At 43.2% G+C, this 22,994-nt stretch overlaps 1 protein-coding gene across 10 annotated transcripts in view; it reads right to left on the bottom strand.

Annotated features, from left to right (window-relative positions):
- pcm1 (pericentriolar material 1) overlaps window positions 1–22,994 on the bottom strand; it is a 239,363-nt gene that overhangs the window by 3,683 nt on the left and 212,686 nt on the right. For 9 of the 10 annotated variants that reach the window (XM_085970779.1, XM_085970788.1, XM_085970780.1 and 6 more), the window contains 8 exons: window positions 16,860–17,060; window positions 15,406–15,462; window positions 14,916–15,063; window positions 13,370–13,527; window positions 10,701–10,773; window positions 10,176–10,408; window positions 1,986–2,078; window positions 840–963 (listed from right to left, as the gene is read on the bottom strand). In XM_085970779.1, coding sequence (XP_085826905.1) covers window positions 840–963; window positions 1,986–2,078; window positions 10,176–10,408; window positions 10,701–10,773; window positions 13,370–13,527; window positions 14,916–15,063; window positions 15,406–15,462; window positions 16,860–17,060 — 1,087 coding nt within the window. The remainder of the gene's footprint in view (window positions 1–839; window positions 964–1,985; window positions 2,079–10,175; window positions 10,409–10,700; window positions 10,774–13,369; window positions 13,528–14,915; window positions 15,064–15,405; window positions 15,463–16,859; window positions 17,061–22,994) is intronic. The other variant, XM_085970813.1, reaches the window with a different exon arrangement.

Raw genomic sequence — 22,994 nt, 5'->3', positions numbered from 1 at the left:
GATTAAATACGTGGGGTTATGGGGATAGGGTGGGATATGTGTTGGTGTAGGGGTTACGGGGATCGGGTGGGATATGTGTCGGTGCAGGCTCGATGGGCCGAAATGGCCTCTATCTGCACTGTGGGGTTTCTGTGATTTCTGTGATTAGCCGAGGCAGAGAATATAAGAGCAGGAAGGTTATGCTCTAACTGTATAAAACACTAGTTAAGCCACAGCTACAGTACTGCGTACAGTTCTAGTCATCACATTACAGGAAAGGTATGATTGCACTAGAGATGGTACAAAGGAGATTTACGAGGATGTTGCCAGGACTGGGAGAATTTTAGCAATGAGGAAAGATTGGATAGGCTGGGGTTGTTTTCTTTGCAACAAAGGAGGCAGAGGGGAAGACTTCATTGAGGTGTATAAAATTATGAGGGGCCTAGATAGAGTGGATGGGAAGGATCTATTTCCCTCAGCAGGAAGGTCAATAACCAGGGGGCATAGATTTAAAGTAATTGGTAGAATAATCAGAGGGGAGTTGAGGAGAAATGTTTTCACCCAGAGGGTGGTGGGGGTCTGGAACTCACTGCCTGGAAGGGTGGTAGAGACAGAAAGCCTCATCACATTTAAAAAGTACTTGGATATGCACTTGAAGTGCCAGAGCCTACAAGGCTACAGACCAAGAGCTGGAAAGTGGGATTAGGCTAGATAGCTCCTCTTCAGCTGGCACAGGTACGATGGGCCGAAACGCCCCCTTCTGTGCCGTAAATTTCTATGATTCTACTATTTGGAACTCTATTGAGTAATTAAACTAAAAAAAGTTTAATACTGCAAACTATCTGTAATCCACCTATTACCTGGTTCTTTGAGAGTTTCTGAGTTGTCTGCAAGCTCTTGTGCCCCATCTACATCTGCATCCAGCAAAACACAAGCTAAATTGTTATTCTGCTCCTCCTCAGAAATTCTCCTCATCAATTCATCCTGTGGAGATTTGAAAAAGAAAATGAAGGAGCACTCTTTTGAATTACTGACCATTAATATCTTTAATCAGTCATCTCGGGACTCGGAAGTACAATTTCTAAATTTGCGGATGACACCAAATTGTGTGGGGGTGGGGGTTCGTTAATACAGAGGAAGACTGCAACAAAATACAAGACATTAATAACCTTGCAGAATGGGAATGTAATTGATAAATGAACTTCAATATAGTTAAGTGTGAAGTGGTACATTTTGGTAGGAAGAACGAGACGACCACATACCGTTTGGAAAACAAGTGTGTAAATGGGGTAGAGGAACAGAGGGATCTGGGGGGTATAGATATACAAATCACTAAAAGTAGCAACGCAGGTTAATAAGGCCATAAAAAAGCAAACAAAGCATAGGGGTTTATTTGTAGAGGGATAGAATTGAAAAGCATAGAAGTTATGTTGAACTTGTATAGAACCTTGGTTAGCCCACACTTGGTGAACAGTTCTGGTCTCCATATTATAAAAATGATAGAGGCACTGAAGGTGCAAAAAAGATTAACTAGAAATGTTACCAGAACGGAGAGGTTATACCTTATCAGGAAAGATTGAACAGGCTTGGGCTCCTTTCTCTAGAAAAAAGACTGAGCGGTGACCTGATAGAGATCTTTAAGATTATGGAAGGGTTTGATAGTTTTGATGTAGAGAAGATGTTTCCACTTGCGCGAGACCCCAGAAATAGGGCCAAAAATATAAGATAGTCACTAATAAATCCAATAGGGAATTCAGGAGAAACTTCTTTACCCAAAGAGTATTTAGAATGTGGACTCGCTACTACAAGGCATAGTTGAGGTGACTAGCATACATGCATTTAAGGGGAAGCTAGATAAACACGAGGGAGAAAATAGGATATGCTGATGGGGTTAGAAGAAGGGTGGAAGGAGGCTCGTGTGGAACATAAACACCAGCATGGACCTGTTGGGCAGAATGGCCTGTTTCTGTGCTGTAAATACTATGTAATCTTATTACAGGGATTACCTCAGAAAGCACCGAGAGACTTGGGGGTAAGTTTTCCACTTTAACAAAGTCGTCTTCATCTGATTTTTGGCTCAGATTGCCAGATCCAGCTTCCTATTAAAGGGAGTAGAGAAATGCATTTCAAAATTCTGTATGTCAAATCTTTTATACGAGTTTTGCAGTTAAAACTACAAATAACTACATATGGGTATGATCTTGTGGCCATTACAGAAACATGGCTGCAGGGTGACCATGACTGGGAATTAAACATACCAGGATATTTAACAATCAGGAAGGACAGGCAGGAAGGAAGGGGAGGTGGGGTGGCTATGTTAATAAGAATCACTGCAATACAGAGAAATGATATTGGGTCAAAGGATCAGGATAGTGAAACAGTTTGGGTGGCGATAAGGAATAATAAGGGGAGAAAACACTAGTGGGCATAGTCTATAGGCCTCCTAATAGTTGCAACTCTGTTGGACGGAGTATTAATCAGGAAATAGTTGGGGCTTGTAATAAGGGAACAGCTATAATTATGGGGGATTTTAACTATCATATTAACTGGACAAATCAAATTGGGCAGGGCAGCCTTGAGGAAGAGTTCATTGAGTGTATTAGGGATGGGTTTCTTGAGTAGTATGTAACTGAACCGACCAGGGGGCAAGCAACCTTAGATCTGGTCCTGTGTAATGAGTCAGGATTAATTAAAAATGTCCTAGTAAAGGATCCCCTTGGAATGAGTGACCATAGCATGGTTGAATTCCATATTCAATTAAAGGGTGAGAAGGTTGGATCTCAAACAAGCGTACTGAGCTTGAATAAAGGAGACTATGAAGGTATGAGAGCGGAATTGATTAGAGTGGACTGGGAAAATACATTAAAGGGTAAGACGGTACATGAGCAGTGGTGTACATTTAAGGAGTTATTTTACAACTTTCAAAAAAATATATTCCACTGAGGAAAAAAGGGTGTAAAAGAAATGACAGCCATCCGTGGCTAAGTAAAGTAATTAAGGATAGTATCCGACTAAAAACAAGGGCATATAAGGTAACCAAATCTAGTGGGAAGATAGAAGATTGGGAAGTCTTCAAAAGACAGCAAAAAATAACTAAAAGATTGATTAAGGGAAGATAGATTATGAAAGTAAATTAGCAAAAAATATAAAAACAGACAGCAAGAGTTTCTACAGTTATATAAAAAGAAAAAGGGTGGCTAAAGTAAATGTTGGTCCCTTAGAGGATGAGACCGGGAAATTAATGGTGGGGAACATGGAGATGGCAAAAACGCTGAACAAATATTTTGTATCAGTCTTTACGGTAGAGGACACTAAGAATATCCCAACACTGGACAAACAGGGGGCTATGGGGGGGGAGGAGCTAAACACGATTAAAATCACTAAGGAATTGGTACTCGGTAAAATAATGGGACTCAAGGCGGATAAATCCCCTGGACCCGATGGCTTACATCCTAGGGTCTTGAGGGAAGTGGCGGTAGGGATTGTGGATGCATTGGTAATAACTTTCCAAAACTCCCTGGAATCAGCAAAGGTCCCGGCAGACTGGAAAACTGCTAATGTAACACACTTATTTAAAAAGGGCAGTAGACAGAAGGCTGGAAATTATAGACCAGTTAGCCTTACATCTGTGGTTGGTAAAATTTTGGAGTCCATTATTAAGGAGACAGTAACGGGACATTTGGATAAACATAATTTAATAGGACAAAGTCAGCATGGTTTTATGAAGGGGAAGTCATGTTTGACAAATTTGCTTGAGTTCTTGAGGACATAACATACAGAGTGGATAAAGGGGAACCAGTGGACATAGTGTATTTAGACTTCCAAAAGGCATTTGACAAGGTGCAACACAAAAGATTATTGCTCAAGATAAAAAAATCACGGGATTGGGGGGAATATTCTGGCATGGGTGGAGGATTGGTTATCTAACAGAAAGCAGAGAGTTGGGATAAATGGTTCATTCTCAGACTGGCAATCAGTAACTAGTGGTGTTCCGCAGGGGTCAGTGCTGGGTCCCCAACTCTTTACAATCTATATTAACGATTTGGAGGAGGGGACCGAGTGTAACATATCAAAGTTTGCAGATGATACTAAGATGGAAGGGAAAGTAGTGAGTGAGGAGGACATAAAAAACCTGCAAAGGGACATAGACAGGCTAAGTAAGTGGGCAGAGATTTGGCAGATGGAATACAATACTGGAAAGTGTGAAGTTATGCACTTTGGCAGGAAAAATCAGAGAGCAAGTTATTATCTTAATGGCAAGACACTGGAAAGTACTGCAGTACAAAGGGATCTGGGGTCCTGGTGCACGAAACTGAAAAAGTTAGTGTGCAGATGCAGCAGGTGATCAAGAAGGCCAATGGAATGTTGGCTTTTATTGCTAGGGGGATAGAATATAAAAACAGGGAGGTATTGCTGCAGTTATACAAGGTATTGGTGAGACCGCACCTGGAATACTGCATACAGTTTTGGTGTCCATACTTAAGAAAAGACATACTTGCTCTCGAGGCAGTACAAAGAAGGTTCACTCGGTTAATCCCGGGGATGAGGGGGTGGACATATGAGGAGAGGTTGAGTAGATTGGGACTCTACTCATTGGAGTTCAGAAGAATGAGAGGCGATCTTATTGAAACATATAAGATTGTGAAGGGGCTTGATCGGGTGGATGCGGTGAGGATGTTCCCAATGATGGGTGAAACTAGAACTAGGGGGCATAATCTTAGAATAAGGGGCTGCTCTTTCAAAACTGAGATAAGGAGAAACTTCTTCACTCAGAGGGTAGTAGGTCTGTGGAATTTGCTGCCCCAGAAAGCTGTGGAAGCTACATCATTAAATAAATTTAAAACAGAAATAGACAGTTTCCTAGAAGTAAAGGGAATTAGGGGTTACGGGGAGCGGGCAGGAAATTGGACATGAGTCTAGGTTCGGATCGGTCATGGCCCTGTGGGTGGCGGAGCGGGCCCAGGGGCCGTGTAGCCTGGTCCTGCTCTTACTTCTTGTGTTCTAATTCGGTGTTAGATTTCAGGAGATGGTTCTGTTCACAGGGATTAGTGGAGACTTCGGGAACAGGCTGCCAGCTAAGAGTCCTTCAAGAGTAAATTGGGCCTGTTCCTGGCTGGGGTGGAGATCACCTCTTACAGAAGGTAAGTACTGCAGGAAATACAGGGACAGAGTGATCTCCTGGATGAGTTTCGATCGCCTAGATGGGTCGGAGAGGAATTTCCCAGATTTTTTCTCCCAAATTGGCCATTGGTTTTTTTAATCTGGTTTTTCGCCTCTCCCGGGAGATCACATGGGTTCGGGTGGGATGGAGAGTGGAAGTAGATTTGAGGTTAGGATCAGATCAGCCATGATCTTATTGAATGGCAGAGCAGGCTAGAGGGGTCGATTGGCCTACTCCTGCTCCTATTTCTTATGTTCTTAAAATGGTACATAAAACGCATGAATGAGAAAGTGAATTTGTGGCATAGTTAGAACTTTGGCACTTATCAGTAATTTAACTGGACCAGTGGAAACAAACAACGCTGCAAAATCTTGCATCTACACCACATTTTTCACTATCACATGCAGTACAAATCCCGAGAGAGGTTATGTTCCAACATATATTGCAGTCCTTAATATTGATTTCCATCAACATCAAATGGAACAAAAAGAAATCTATGCACTAAAATACAAGTATATACTGAACATAATTTCCTCATCATCAAAGGCAAATATTTGTATAAACCTGCATGACTTTCGCATTTCGGAATCTTCAGACCATTTTTTCCACAAAGGATTTGAAAGAAGTTAGGTTTAATGTTGGGTTTAAAAAAAAACTTTTTAAAAAACAGCTCCAAGATAATAGGTAGTTAACATGCTAATGAGTTAGCAAACATGTTGTTTCCCAGACATAATAAGCAATATATTAGACTCAGCAATTTCTGGACAGTTTTATCCAGAATACAGTCACACCCCAGAAAGCAGCACAGGTTCAGGAAGGGGAGGATGTAACTCCTAGGGAGACGGGTAGCGGGGATTTAGGAGAGGTTGAGAAGGAAGTCCCGCAGACACTGGTCCTGTCCAACAGGTTTGATGTACTTGCTACTTGTGAGGACAAGGAGAAAGACTGCGGGGAGGACAGCCACAATGCAGACAAAGGCACCGTGGCTCAGAAGGTTGTCGGGGGTGGGAGCAAAATAGAAGGGTGGTAGTGATGGGAGATTCTATAATTAGGGGGATAGATAGCGTCCTCTGCAGCCAAGAACGAGAATCCTGAACAGTGTGTTGCCCTCCCGGTACCAGGGTAAGGGATATCTCGAGGCGGCTGGAGAGGAATTTGGAAAGGGAGGGGGTATATCCAGTTGTTGTTGTCCATGTTGGAACAAACGACATAGGTAGGAACAGGGAGGAGGTCCTGCTGAAGGAGTATCAGGTGTTAGGAGCTAAATTAAAAAGCAGGACCTCGAGGGTAATAATCTCTGGATTACTGCCTGAGCCACGTGCAAATTGGCATAGAAGCAGTCAGATCAGGAGAATTAACACGTGGCTAAAGGGCTGGTGTGGGAAAGAGTGGTTCCTTTTCATGGGACACGGGCACCAGTGCTGGGACAGGAAGGAGCTGTACCAATGGGACGGGCTCCACCTGAACCGGGATTGGGACCGGAGGTGACAAAGGCTTTAAACTAGTAAGATGGGGGGAGGGATCTACAAGAAATGAAATCAGCCTAAATATAAACAAAAGCAGGAAAGGAGAGCATAGGAAGAGTAAAAGTAAGGAAGGATATTGATGGCCAGGGAATAAATGGAGTTTAAAACAGGAGTGTAAAAAGATGGTTAAAAATAAAATGAAATGAACTGTTATTAAAAATGAGTTTAGCTGTCTGTACAGCACTGCAGTGTCTGTAATAAAATAGGGGAGCGGGAGGCAATCATGCGTTTCAAGGAACCAGACATAGTAGGGATTACTGAGACATGGCTACAGAAAAATCAGGACTGGGAATTAAACATTGCAGGGTATAACATATTGAGAAAAGATAAAGGGAAAAAAGGGAGGTGGAGTAGCTGTACTTATTAGGGATAACATAATGGCAGTAGAAAAAAGTGACGCAGATATCAGCAAGACAAAAATAGAATCCATATGGATAGAGATAAAAGATAATAAAGGATTAATCACACTAATAGGCATAGTTTACAGACCACCTAATAGTGGAAGGGAGGGGGAGGAAGAAATATGCAGACAAATTAGGGAAATGAGTAAAAAATAGAATAAGCATGGGGGATTTCAACTACCCCGATATTAATTGGACAAAAGAGGTAGGTAAAGGGGATAAGGGAATGGAGTTCCTACAATGTGTACAGGACTCCTTTCTGACCCAATATGTAAAAAGTCCAACAAGAGAGGATTTGCTATTGGATCTGGTAATGGGGAATGAACTAGAGCAGATAAGAGATGTAAAAGTAGGGGAACATCTAGGCAATAGTGACCATAATATAATACGCTTTAAAATAATAACTGAGAAGGACTTAAGTACAATGAAGACCAGGGTAATAGACTGGGGAAAAGCTGATTTTGAGGGGCTGAGAATAGAACTTGGGGAAATAAAATGGACAACAATATTGGCAAACAATGACATAGAACAGCAATGGGAAACATTTAAAACGGTGTTCGGCAGAGTTGAAAAATATATTCCGCTAAAAAATAAGAACAAGCTAAACACTAATGAAACACCATGGATGAATAAAGCCATAAGGGAAAAATTGAGGGTAAGGAAGCAGGCATACATTAAGTACATGGACAGCAAGGGAGAGTATAAGGGAAAATACGAAGAGATTAGGAAAGAAGCCAAAAAAACAATTAGGAAGGCAAAGAGGAACTATGAAATTAAATTATCAAGGAACATAAAAGAAAATAGTAAAATATTTTACAGGGATGGACAGGATAACACCACAGGCAGTGTTAGAGAGATGGCAGAAATATTAAATAATTACTTTGCCTCAGTATTTACCAGGGAGATAGAACAGGTAGACATGACATTGGATCATGAGATCAGTAGTGAAATAACTGCATTTAAAATAAAGAGGATATATTAAATAAACTAATGAAACTCAAAGATGAAAAAAAACCTGGGTAGATTACATCGTGCACTTTAATGGACTCTAGGGAAGAGATAGCAGAGGCATTAATTCATTCAAAAAAGGTGTAGTGCCAGAGGACTAGTGGATACTTAACATAATACCTATATTTAAGAAGGGAGATAGAACATGTCCAGGGAACTACAGACCAGTCAGTTTAACATCAGTGGTAGGAAAAATAATGAATCCCTACTAGAGAAAATAGAAGAACATCTAGAAGCCAAAAATTTAATAATGAATAGTCTGCATGGATTTCAAAAGGGAAAGTCTTGCTTGACCAACCTCATTGAATTTTTTGAAGAAGTAACAGAGAGAATAGACGAGGGTAATGCATTAGATGTAATTTATCTAGATTTTCAAAAGGCCTTCGGTAAGGTACCACATAATAGACTAATGAATAAGGTCAGAGAATGCGGAGCCAGGGGACAAGTAGCAGAATGGATAGGTAGCTGGCTTCAAGACAGAAAACAGAGAGTAGGGATAAAGGGTAAAGGCTCGAGGGGCCGAATGGCCTACTCCTATCTATGTTTCTACTGTTTTAGGAATCAGTTTAGAATCCCAAGACTTATAATAAGGCACAGCCTCTGTCACGAAACACCAGGAGAAGAAACATTTTATTTTGATCAACCTTGTTACTAGTTTGTCTTATCTAGGCATATGTTCCTACCATGATGGCATCTCACAAGTGGTCTGATATTACCTCACAAAATTGCAACAGGGGTGCTAATAAAATGGTTAATAACCTTCTCGGACAGTCTCTAGCACAGTGGCTATCTCAAAGGGAGGGACTCTACTGCAAATAAACAGTTACCATAACAGCTTGTTGTGCCTCGCAATGTCCTTAGAGGAGTATCCAACTGGGAACAAGATTTCTTTAACTGTACTTCCGTGGGTGATGCTGGGGCCTCTAACTTGAAGGGTGCTTGTTTGAAGGGAGTCCGAATTATTGGACTAATAGTTATCCTCTTGGAGAGACTGAACATATTCTGTCATTTACATACAGTTTAGCACCAATTGGTGCCATAGATGTCTTGGTGCAGACATTCAATGAACTGTCAGCACGGTGGGCATAAAAGGGTCTTTAGTGCCAGTGGTGTTGTCTGATGCCAGTGAGCCACCAGTTTCAATTAAAGTCATCAAGTCCTCAGTAGCAATTGGTGCCAACGTGTGCCCAGCAACACCCAATTAGGAATGGCTGTTTCTTAAGCTTACTGTGCTCATTTTTCTGGATCTGAAAAATGCAGAAAACACAGTGCATCCATTCCTAATGGGCACATGTTATAAATTTGGCAACTTGTGGAAATATGCTTAGGTCACAAACATTTTTTGCAATAATTACAAGGGTCAGTCATTGTGAATGGTTTATCAAATTTTGCAGTGTTTAGCCTTTGGCAGATGGCGATGCAAACATGCTGCCCCAACTACAGAGCTATGCAATTTGTTTTTGACGCATGGGTTAGTACCAAAGTGTACTGTACAACCACAGGCGAGATACTGGCTTGAGTGAAGAAATTCTACATGGTGCGCTTGCCCCTTGTACGGTAATGCATTTATTCTTGCCTGCACTTTTTTCCCTCTACATGGCTGCCTAGGAAGAAAAGGAGTGGTTGTTGGTTACCATATGACTTAAGACAGGACGGCTTTTCTTTCTCCTGGATGCTTGTCCTGAAAGAATAGTCTAGTGTGACCCTTTCTGAAGGTTAGTCACTCAGTGCCAACACCTTAAAGCTCCAAGAAATCTGAAAATAGAAACAAAACCCTAGAAAGACCAGAATGCTTGATATTCTGTCTGCTTAATTTATCCTGTAGAGAGGCGAATGGCACGAACCAAAACTTTAGACAAGAGGTCTGATGCAAGCAGCTTCAGATGAGGAGAAACAAACTGCCCCAACAGTGCAGGTTCTGGGGCTTTCTACAATATAGTTGTGGCTCCACCTATCTGAAACATAATGACATACTCTTGTGCATATTTAGCATATAGTTTCCCTAGAACCTATTAAGCTCAGCTATAAACCTATGGCCAATGGAGATGCAGAAGAATATATACTATAAAGTATTTTTAATATTGGAGGATCTGTGCTTACATAATCATTAACTAGCACAGGAGAGTCTGTGTCAGGGCTGCCAGCCAATGAGCTTTCTGGTGTTCCTTGCAAGTCATTTTCTAGTTCCATCTGCATTGCTGTTCCAGCATTAGCACCTTCACAAAAAGGTAAAGGTGGCTTTGGACTCGTAGTGTCTTCATTAGCAGCATCAAATCGAGTATTTTGTAAAGACTCAGCAGGAAGATTTGAGATTGGGCTACTTTCATTTTCAGCTACAAAACAAAAAAGTTCATTGAACACCATTATTTTATATGCACATATACAATAATTCAATCTAGGACTTTCACTAATGTTCCCTGTAAGCTCCAGGGGTCCCACGCAGCTGGCTTTTAAATAGAAAGACCGCGTATGCGTGGTATTTTGAATGGGCCGCGTGGCCTGAAAAAAAAATTACAGGGAACATTGGCTTTCACCCTTCTAATTTAATAATAAAATGAACTCACGATTGTTGAACCGCACCACTTGTCATTTAAAAAAAAAGGCAAATAAAAGGTTAAACTCTACCTGCAGCCACTGGTAAATTTATTTTCTCGGTTTGACTAACTGCATCATCCTTATTGGGCTCAGTAAGAACATCCTATAGAGAGAGAAAAGATCTCAATGACAATAAGCACCGTACAAAAATGCAAGAATATCGATGTTTTTCCAATACTTGGAAAGGGAGGGTGGAAATCCAGTTGTCGTGGTCCATGTTGGAACAGAGAAGAGGTCCTGCTGAAAGAGCATCAGGAGTTAGGATCTAAATTAAAAAGCAGGACCTCGAGGGTCATAATCTCTGGATTATTGCCCGAGCCATGTGTAAATTGGCATAGAAGCAGACAGATCGGGAGAATTAACACGTGGCTAAAGGGCTGGTGTGGGAAAGAGGGGTTCCTTTTCATAGGACACAGTTCTGGGACAGGAAGGAGCTGTACTGATGGGATGGGCTCCACCTGAACTGGAATGGGATCCATGTCCTAGCAGCAAGGGTAAATAGGGAAGTGGCAAAGGCTTTAAACTAGTAAGATGGGGGGTAGGGATCGACAAGAAACGTAACCAGCCTAAATATAAACAAAACAGGAAGAGAGCACAGGAAAGAATAAAGGAAGGACATTCATGGCAAGGGAATAAATAGAGTTAGAGTTATCGAACAGAAATCTAAAAAGATGGTTAAACATAAAGTGAGAGGAAATCCTATTAAAAATGAGCTAAACTGTTTGTACAGCAACATACACAGTGTCTGTAATAAAACAGGGGAGCTGGAGGCAATCATACGTTGCGAGGAACCAGACATAGTAGGGATTACTGAAACATGACTATAGAAAAATCAGGACTGGGAATTAAACATTGCAGGGTATAACATATTGAGAAAAGATAGAGTGAAAAAGGGGAGGTGGTGTAGTTGTACTTATTAGGGATAACATAATGGCAGTAGAAAAAAAGTGACGCAGATATCAAGCAAGATAAAAATAGAATCCATATGGATAGAGATAAAAGATAATAAAGGATCAATCACACTAATAGGTGTAGTCTACAGACCACCTAATAGTGGAAGGGAGGTGGAGGAAGAAATATGCAGACAAATTAGGGAAATGAGTAAAAAACATAGAATAATAAGCATGGGGGATTTCAACTACCCCGATATTAATTGGACAGAAGAGGTAGGTAAAGGGGTTACGGGAATGGAGTTCCTACCATGTGTACAGGACTCCTTTCTAACCCAATATGTAAATAGCCCAACAAGAGAGGATTCGATATTGGATCTAGTAATGGGGAATGAACCAGAGCAGATAAGAGAAGTAAAGGTAGGGGAACATATAGGCAATAGTGACCATAATATATTACGCTTTAAGATGATAATTGAGAAGGACATAAGTCTAACGAAAACCAGGTTAATAGATTGGCGAAAAGCTGATTTTGAGGAGCTGAGAATAGAACTTGGGAAATAAAAAGGACAACAATATTGGCAAACAATGATGTAGAACAGCAATGGGAAATATTTAAAACAGTGTTCAACAGAGTGCAGGAAAAATATATTCTGCTAAAAGGAAAGAACAAACTAAACAATAATGAGACTCCGTGGATGAATAAAGCCATAAGGGAACAATTGTGGGTAAGGAAAGAGGCATACATTAAGTACACAGACAGCAGAGAAGTGCATAAGAGAATATGAAAAGATTAGGAGAGAAGTCAAAGAAACAATTAGGGAGGCAAAGAGGAACTATGAAATTAAATTATCAAGGAGCATAAAACAAAATAGTAAAATATTTTATAGGCACATCAATAAAAAAAGGAAGGTTGGGATGGGAATAGAGCCCTTAAGGGATAGTCAGGACAATACCACAGGTAACGACAGAAAGATGGCAGAAATATTAAATAATTATTTTGCTTCAGTATTTACCAGGGAGATAGAACAGGTGCACATAACATTGGATGATGAGATTAGTAATGAGATAAGTGCATTTAAAATTAAAAAAGGGGATATATTAAATAAATTAATCAAACTCAAAGAGGATAAGACCTCTGGTACAGTTCTGGTCGCCATATTATAAAATGGATATAGAGGCACTGGAGAGGGTGAAGAGAAGATTTACAAGGATGATACCAGAAATACGAGGATATATATCAGGAAAGTATGAACAGGCTGTCTCTTTTCTCTTGAAAAAAGGCTGAGGGGTGACCTAATAGAGGTCTTTAAAATTATGAAAAATTGTGATAGTGTGGATAGAGAATGTTTCCACTTGTGGGGAAGAGCATAAATATAGGCCATCAATATAAGATAGTCACCAAGAAATCCAATTGGGTAAAAAAGTTTCTTCTGAATTCCCTAAGAGTGGCAAGAATGTGGAACTCACTACCACAGCAAATAGTATAGATGCACTTGAGGGGAGGCTGGACAAGCATATGAGGGAGAAGGGAATAGAGGGTTATGCTGATAGATTTTAGTGAGGAAAGACGGGAGGAGGCTCGTGTGGAGCATAAACACCGGCATGGACTGGTTGGGCCGAATGGCCTGTTTCTGTACCGTATATCCTATGTAATGATTGGGAAGTGCCTAAACCCTACATGAAATGCACTAAATCTAAGTAATAGTTGTTGTAATTCTCTGAAGGCTCAAAAGAAAAGGTATTTTAAAGTTAGCTCTAAATTGCAGAAGTCAACACCGTCAACATGTTCATCATTGAAGACATTACCTGTTCAGGATCATTTTCATCAGCAATTTCATTATTGGCCTGAAGTGATGTCTGCACATCAATAGTTCCAGCATCAAAATCCTCTATTTCATCTTCTTCATTCTCATCCTCTCCACTTCCATAATTTGTCAGGGCCTGTGTTTCAGCCTTAGACAGACCTGATGGTTCCAATAAATTAGAAGAATATCAAGATTTATCTGCCTTTTATAAATTAAGGGGGAAAATTGTTTTGTAGTATTTTAAATTTGTATTATAATCAGTTAGCCACAAACTCAAATAGCAACAGCCATTCAAATTTTAAAGCTTCTCTGGTCAGATTTTTTGACACTTTTGGGTTTTATTCAAGAATGTATTTTATTTCCATGGCCCTAAAATGGTCAAAGATTTCATTTTTACCCATTTCTCACTTAAACCTCCCAACATTTCTTCTCATAGATCCAAACACATCATCTCCATATTGTTCATTTTAGCCCAAGCATTTATTGTGCTAGCAAATAAACTTAATGATCGCTGAAACACAACTTCACCCATTTCTAGGTTAATATTCAGTTCTTGTAGACACTTAAATATAAATTTAATATATCCATCCTAGCACCTCTTAGCTCAATCTCATACTCATTTACCACTCTCAGCCAACGTCAATATTTTCATTAATTAATTGTACCTCCAATTTAAAAACTTGCTCTTTGCATTAAATGAGAGGCTGGCACTGCTGAAGAGATCCATGTCTGGTCAGTTGCATAGGAACTGGGTCTACAGTTAATTCTTCATCTTCATAAAATACTAAATTTGACACTTTTGGAATATTCCCATCTAACATTCACTTCGCTATTAACTTAGGGAAGGAAGACTGCTTCAGGACTGAATTGGAAGCGGATAGATCTCAGCAAATTAATCAGTCACGTTGAGGCCATGTACTGAGTTTGGAGACTTCCTTTGCACTTTACGACTCCCAATACGATTCTCCAGTTGGAATGAGAAACAAAACACAACAGCTAAGTAAATTGTGGGGAAAAAAAAAAAATCTATGGACTGAAAAACGGAACATAGAAAAATATAAACAGCAACTTTTGCTAGGCGTCTGACAATAGCCTATTGGATGGCGCACTGGGCTGAAATCCTGGAATAGCTTGGGAACTCCCCCAAAGTTTGTGCAGGACATAAGGGGAGCGGGCTTAAGAAGCATCTTCCCAGATCAAGTTTGTGGAAGCAGTTTAAATGCAATGGGAACCTGGTAGACCTCTGTCTCACCTCGAATTCTGCACTTGATCTGCGACTTATGCTTGATTTCTGCCCCCAACCCCCCACCCCCGGCACAGGAATTTTGGATTCCGGGTCTCCGATAGATCAAATTTTAGTTGGCTGTGGGAAGAAGAGGAAGTCATCTGAACATACATGGTACAGATTTATAAAAGACACTGTCTGTTGTTGATTTCCCCTGGAGGATGACAGCTATATCTTATTCGTGAGGAGGTTCAACAAATGCAGGAAAATGTGCGTTTTTGAACAATTCAGCAGTTAAAGATACAGCCAATAAATTTCTTACTTATGGAGACACATTTTGCAGGCATTACTTCACTGTCGGCATCATCCTCCTCTCTGTCAGACAAGCCACTTTTCATTACCATCTCTGCTTCTGCTGACTCATTTGCTTTGAGATCATCTGCAATAGCTGTCTCACTTTCATCCTTGTCCTACAAAGTCAAAAAAGTTTGTAAGCTAGAAACATAAAAAGCTCACAAAAATCCACCTGAAAACTACCAGTTGGAAGGTGTTGGTTTCAGTTACCGAAAGAATTTAAACAAAAGTTGAGAATGCCAAACCTCCAAAATAAACTATCAACTTGTGTAATATTTTATTGCAGCTGAAGGAAAAAGACATGAATGTATCTAAAACTGTTTAAGGAGCATCAACAAGCGTATTAGAAGTGGTTACTTCAATAAAACACTGATAGTACTTTAAAAAAAACAGGGTAACAAAAAAGTGTCCGAAATCTGTAGTGACCTGCCGCTGTCTTTTATAACAGTCAGACTTACTTTGTCTTCATCAAGCTCTTCTGCAGAGGAACCATCCTCTTTGAAATGTTGTTTCTCCTATAAAAGAGTAATTTTGGAACAAGATTTTATTCAACAACTTTCACATTAAAAACAAAATAAACAACATTTCATGCTGGTTATCTGTAGAACACTCATTTACTACTTCTTCCTTCACTATTCAGCTATTCACAATTTACATCAATGATTTGGATGAGAAGACCAAATGTAATATATCCAAGTTTGCTGATGAAACAAAGCTGGGTGGGAAAGTAAGTTGTGAGAAGGATGCAAGGAGGCTTCAAGGGGATATAGACAGGCTAAGTGAGTGGGCAAGAACATGGCAAGTGGAATATAATGTGGAGAAATGTGAAGTTATCCACTTTGGTAGGAAAAATAGAAAAGCAGAGTATCTTTTAAAATGGTGAGAGATTGGGAAATGTTGGTGTTCAGAGGGACCTGGGTGTCCTTGTACATGAATCACAAAGTTAACATGCAGGTACAGCAAGCAATTAGGATAGCAAATGGTATGTTGGCCTTTATTACAAGAGGATTTCAGTTTAAGAGTAAAGGCATCTTAATGCAATTATATAGGGCCCTGGTGAGACCACACCTGGAGTATTGTGTACAGTCTTGGTCTCCTTACCTAAGGAAGGATATACTTGCCATAGAGGGAGTGCAACGAAGGTTCACCAGACTGGTTCCTGGGATGGGGGGATTGTCCTATGAGGAGAGATTGCATAGACTAGGCCTATATTCTCTAGAGTTTAGAAGAATGAGGTGTGATCTCATTGAAACATACAAAATGATTACAGGGCTCGACAGGGAAGATGCAGGGAGAATATTTCTCTTGGCTGGGGAATCTAGAACCAGGGTCATAGTCTCAGAATAAGGGGTCAACCATTTAGGACTGAGATGAGGAGAAATTTCTTCACTCAGAGTGTGGTGAATCTTTGGAATTCTCTACCCCAGAGGGCTGTGGAGGCTCAGTCGTTGAGTATATTCAAGATAGAGATCGATAGATTTTTGGATATTAAGGGAATCAAGCAATATGGGGATAGTGCAGGAAAGTAGAGTTGAGGTAGAAGATCAGCCATGATCTCATTGAATGGCGGAGCAGGCTCAAAGGGCCAAATGGCCTACTCCCGCTCCAATTTCTTATGTTCTTATATCTAGCGTCAGAAAGTTCCAGCAACAGAATACAATTTCACATTCACAAAACAATCCTACATTTAGGCTACATAATCAACAAGCATTCCATTGAAGAAATTGCACATAGGTTGCATCTCAGATTGAACATTCTCCATATTCCAACTATTACAATGTCTATTTCCAAATGCTAAACATTTCTAATTATCACTTAGAATGTTTGTTAAAGCTACTAAAGATGTTGAACAAAATTCATACTTGCAAATTAAGATAACATGTAAACTGAAGTACAGAGCATATTACCACACCTCAGTTGTATAACGCTGTTTAAAAGATTGCACTTCCTTCAGTCTTCTTTTGCATCTGTGCTTTGCTGCCACACTGCTGTTATCCAAGTCTTGCATAAGTCTAAAGAATGCAAGCTCATTGAACAGGATCTCCGAAATCTCCACCAACAAATCCTCCCCACATTCTTTGAGTTTTCTACCAGCAAACTTCGCCAGGGAATCCTACATGGACAAAGTCAAAGCTTCAACCACAGAACATAGGAACAGGAGTCAGCTCTTCAGTCCCTCGGACATTTCATTAGATCATGGCTGATCCGTACCTCAACTCCATTTACCCACCTTTGTTCCATATCACTCAATACCCATAACCTAACAACAATCTATTGATCTTAGTCTTGAAATTTTCAATTAACCCAGCAGTGACAGATTTTTGGGGGAATGAGTTCCAGATTTCCACTGCCCAGTGTGCGAAAAAATGCTTCCTGATTTCATACCTAAATGACGTGGCTTTCATTTTAAGATTATGTCCTCTTCTGCATTCCCCCACCAAAGGAAATAATAGTTTCCCTGTTTCTACCCTATTGGGTCCCTTAATCATTTTAAATATCTCGATTAAATCATCCCTCAATCTTCTAAGCTTAAGGAAATACAAGCCAAGTTTATGCAACCTGTCATCATAATTTAAACCTTTAAGGCCTGGTATCATTCTAGTGAATCTGCACTGCACCCTTTTGCAAGACCAATATATAATTCCTGAGGTTCAGTGCCCAAAGCCAAATGCAATACTTCAGATGGGGTGTGACCAAGGCTCTGTACAACTGCAGCATCACATCATTGGCCCTTTTGATTACTTTTTGTACCTGTGCACTAGCATTAAGGATGGACACCCAAATAGCTTTGTTCCTCCACAGCTCCTAGTCTCTGACCATCAAGTAAATATTCAGATTTGTCTTTCTCAGATCTAAAATGCATGATTTCACACTTCCCCACATTAAACTCTATCTGCCATAGTTTTGTCCACTCACTTAATCCCTTTCTAACTTCCTGCTCCCTTCTGCATGACTTACTGTGCCTCCCAACTTAGCGTCATCTGCAAAATTGTTTATACAACTCTCTATTCCTTCATCCAAGTCATTAATGTATAAGCTGAGGACACAGTACAGACACCTGGGAACACCACTGGTCACATCCCGCCAATCAGTATGAACCCTTCACCCTTACTTTCTGTCTCCTACCTGCCAACCAATTACCAACCCATATCACAAGGTTACCTCCAATTCTGTGCACTCTCATTTTTGCTAATAATCTCTTATGTGGGACCTTATCATAGGCATTCTGGAAGTCCATATAGACAATATTGATAAACACTCCACTATCTACCATGCTAGCGACCTCCTCAAAAAATTCAACTTGATTAGTCAGAAATGACCTAGCCATCACAAATCATAGAATAGAATCATAGCATCATTACAGCACAGTAGGAGGCCATTCGGCCCATCGAGCCCGTGCCGGCTCTCTACAAGAGCACTTCACGTAGTCTCAATCCCCCGCCCTTTCTCCGCAGCCCTGCATTTTTTTCTTCCACACACTTACCAATTCCCTTTTGAAAGCCATGATTAAGTCTGTCTCCACCACCCTTTCAGGCAGTACATTCCTGATCATAACCACTCGCTGCGTAAAAAAGTTTTCCCTTATGTTGCCATTGGACCGTCTGCCAATCATCTTAAATCTGTGTCCTCTGGTTCTCGACTCTTCCGCCAATGGGAACAGTTTCTCTCTATCTACTCTGTCTAGACCCCTCATGATTTTGAACACCTCTATCAAATCTCAACTACCTCCTCTTTCACTATGACTTTGGCAGCATCTTCTTCCTTGGTAAAGATAGATGCAAAGTACGCATTTAGTATCTCAGCCATGCCCTCTGCATCCACGCGTAGGTCTCTTCCTTTGGTCCCTAATCGGCGCCACCCCTTCTCTTACTACCCATTTACTATTTATATGCCTGTAGAAGACTTTTGAATTCCCTTTCATGTTAGCTGCCAATACTATTCTCATACTTGCTGTGCCCCTCTTACTTCCTTTTTCACTTCTCCTCTGAACTTTCTATATTCAGCCTGGTTCTCACTTGTATTCTCAACCTGACATCCGTCATACTTTTTCTGCTTTATCTTACTCTTTGGCCTAGAAATTGGGTATAGCCCCGCTTGAGGCGTTAGAACTGGCGATGCGCTAAGTTTATAGCCAGACGAGAGCTATCCGCGCCTGGGGCGATATTGGGTTGCATCGCCCCCAAAGGGGATTCAGGCGCTAAATCAGCCGTTGCACGGTGCTCTTAAGGCGCAAAAGGTCAGGCGCTACTCAATTTCGACGCGGACGGGCGCAGCGCAGGTGAACTCAATTACGGCAAAGCATGAGACCTGCAGGCGCCGGCCGGCTCTTAAAGGGGTGGGTCAGTCAGACGGAGCTTCAACACCCAACGCCCTGTAGGCCTCAGATTCGGCGCTCGCCCTTGTCTGGTGGTACAAAGTTCATCTTTATGGAGAAGGTTAGGCAGAGAGCAGAGCGCTTCAGCACTGAGGCTCTGGACCAATTGGTGGCTGCAGTTGAACACCGTCGACAGGTGTTGTACCCGGATAAAGGCAAGAGGCCAAATCAGAAGGCTTACCGACGATCTTGGAGGGAGGTTGCTGTGAGGGTCAACTCCAGCAGCATGGCGACCAGGACCCCTGTTCAGTGCAGGAAGAAATTCAACGACCTCACACGGATCGTTAGGGTGAGTGATGGTTTACCAAACTTGTGCTTCCCTCCATCTGCAGCTGACTTCGGGCACCCTGCTGCAATGATGCGCCACTGGCCACTGTCAGTATGCACCCATGGCCCTTTCTGGGCAGACACATGGACAGATGTCTCAAGGCCTCATGTAAGGGCTCTTGCACCATGGGGGGCATGTGATGATGTCTCAAGGCCTCATGTAACAGAACCTCCCCTTCTTTCCCCTGCAGTCGAGGATGGCGCAGATTAGAAAAGAACAGCGTCGAACTGGTGGCGGACCTGCACAAGTGGTCACTCTCACGGATCTGGAGGAGAGAGTGCACCAGATACTTGGAGGATGTCTGTCTGGTCCAGTGACCACTGCATCTGCCGACCCCATTACCGACAGCGAGGGTAAGACTCTCACCTTTTCCACCTGTTGCCTTCCACTTGGTCCCCCCGCCAGCATGCATCCTCAGTGTGCAGCCATGTCAGAGCCATGCCGCAATCTGGCATGCCTTTCAGCAAACCTGTCCTTTTGCTAAAGCCACTCTTCCACCTCCCACTTTCAGATGAAGCAGCACCAACTCGGGCTCAATGCGCTGAAGCTGCCAGTGCCACCGGAGGCGAGGACCAGGAGGAATCCGGACCAGCCGTTGCAGAATCCGGGGAGCTGAGACATCTGCAGACTGGGGATAGTAGTCCCCTGGAGGGGAGGGGGGGTGGCTCTGAGGATGAACCAGTTGCCGGACCAAGCGGCATGGAGCAACGCAGGGGGGATAGGCAAGTTCGCCCACCGTCTCCCCGCAGGGCAAGGCAGGTCGTCATGACTGCTGCACAGAGTGCAGATGAGGTCCGGCGCCTGGCAGAGATGAGCAAACAGGCCCGGGTCAGACACACGGAGCTGATGGCTGCAGTGGAGAAGATGCCGGAGTCAATAGATTCATTGGCTAGGAGTATGTTGGACTTCGGGGCAACAATGGAGAGGACTCTGCAGGGCTTTGGCGCAACAATGGAGAGGTCTCTCCAGGTGTTCGGGGAAACAATGGACAGGTCTATCCAGGGCTTCGGGGCCACAATGGACAGGACTATCCAGGGCTTCGGCCCAACAATGGAGAGGACTGTCCATGACTTTGAGTCGGCAATGGAAAGGACTGTTCAGGGCTTCGGACAATCCCTGGAAAGGTCTGTGCAGGGCTTGTCCGAGGCAGTGGAGCGGTCGGCTCCTGCCTTGTCCGAAGCCATGGGAAGAACTGTCCAGGCCTTCTCCGATGCACTGGCACCTGGCACACAGGTCCTCACTGTTGCCATGCATTCACTTGCTGGGCTCCTCCACAGCCAGATTGACGCAACGCGATGTCTCACTGCAGCCACCCTCTCTGCATCAGATAGGATCACCCCGGGCCCTTCCACTCCCGTACAAGGCCAGGAATCCGTGGAGCCTGCGATTGTGGCGGATGAGCAGAGCCGCTCCCCTCAGATAGCCAGTGTGTCGTCCGACCATGGTGCAGGTGTCCTCTCTCGGCAGGAGACCACTGCACATGCCAGCGCTGGGACGCCTGCATTGCAGCTGCCACCACCTGCAGGCCACACTGCTCCCAGCCATGCTCAAAGCAAGCATCCCGCGTCCGCACCCTCCAAGCCCAGAGGTCGGCCAGGCCGTACCTCAGGGGCTTCTGCACTTCCAGACAGTCGGCAAGCGTCCCCCAGCCTTGAGGCCGCCACTGGGGTGCAATTACGTAGGAGCAGCAGGGAGCGAAGGGGCCGGGTGCGAACGAGAAGTCGTTCTCCCTCAAGGGGCCAGTTGTAGAGGGAGGTGCTGAGACGTTTGTTTGTCCAAATTCACGGACACCCTCACCTGCTGTTATAGGTGCAGATTTTTGTTGAGTTTTGCTGCTTTGCTGAACAGGTCACTTTTATTTTGGCAGTGATGGTTTCTGCTCACTTTACGTTGTTTAGCTGTAATGAAAGACTTTTGTGTCAATAAACAGAAGTTTAAATGTTGCTTGGTGCATGTGACTACTTTCAGTGATGCTGGCATGCAGAGGCCCTCAAACATCCAAAGTGCCCATGAGGTAAGACTCTCATCATTCCGCCACAGGGGTGTCGAGACGAGTCCAGAGGAGCCTCTGACGAATGGACCTTCCACTTTCAGCAGCCCTTCCATTTCCTCCTCCTCCGCCGGTTCTTCCTCCTCCTCCTCCTCCGCCTGCTTGTGCAGGGTCTGAGGGAAGGTAATGAATGGACGCGTTCGCCTATAAAGGGCATCTGTCACTTGCCGGATGCAACAGTGGACTGCAGCCGGAGCGACAGTCGCATTGTCCCCAATGGCTGACTGAAAGGAGCCGTTGGCATAAAAATGGAGGCCTTCAGTCAGTGTAGCCATCACGGACAGAGAGGTTCTGCAGCGTTCACGCGGCTGCAGATCCTGACCAAGCAGGTGGCACAGATCAGTAACAATGTCCCTCCAGATTCGGAGCCTTCGCAAACACTGCTCCTCCGACATGTCAAGGCTTGTCACCTGCTGCCTAAAGACCCTCGCAGCCTCCCGTCGGATTGGCCGACCTCCATTGCCCCTCCTCCTTCTGGCCAATCCCGGCCCTCTCTCCCGCCGTCTCTCTGCCCTTTCACAGTGTTGGGCGATGAGGCCGTCGCCCTCCAAACAAGCTCCCATTCGGATGCCAGTTGGTCAAAAGGCTTTTAGGTGTAGTGCTGCAAGTGCTTCGGACAGGGTTGAAGGTCCCAAGTACTGTAAAGCTCAAATCCCAGAACTCCGCTCCACATTAGCTTGCCAACTCTCTCCAGCAGCGATCGCAATGAGCAGGCCAAGTGGCAGAAGATTCTGCACTAGAGCTGTCCCCTTTAAATAGCGCCGCCCTACTCCGAGAAGGGCCTGTTGTTAGCCCTCCTTCGAACTGTCACTAATAGCGCTGGGCGCTAAGGCTCCGGGCGCCACCCAATATGCACTCAGGCGCTCCTAAAAGGCGTTGCACACTGAAATGACGTCATGAGCCGTTTGCGCTCGCAGGCGCTAAATGTATAGTCAATTTCTGAGTCGGCGCTATCCTCATAGCGCTCGCCCCAACATAGGGCTTTGCCCCAATTCTCGGTCTCTTTAGGCGCTCGGCGCCACCAACCCAATTTCTAGGCCTTTATCTCTTTCGTCATCCAGGGAGCTCTGGCTTTGGTTGCCCTACCTTTCCCCTTGTGGGAATGTACCTCGACTGTACCCGAACCATCTCCTCTTTAAAAGGCAGCCCATTGTTCGATTAGTTTTGCCTGCCAATCTTCGACTCCAATTTACCCGGGCCAGATCCATTTTCAACCCACTGAAATTGGCGCTCCTCTTTTGACTCGATTGCTCCCTTGTCCTTTTCCATAGCTAACCTAAACCTTATGATACTA

This window comes from Somniosus microcephalus, chromosome 2 (assembly GCF_052327205.1).
Source record: "Somniosus microcephalus isolate GS21.2 chromosome 2, FLI_Smic_1.0, whole genome shotgun sequence".
Taxonomy (NCBI): Eukaryota; Metazoa; Chordata; class Chondrichthyes; order Squaliformes; family Somniosidae; genus Somniosus; species Somniosus microcephalus.
Note: the sequence above shows the minus strand (reverse complement) of the source record. Positions and strands in the feature narration are given on the sequence as shown.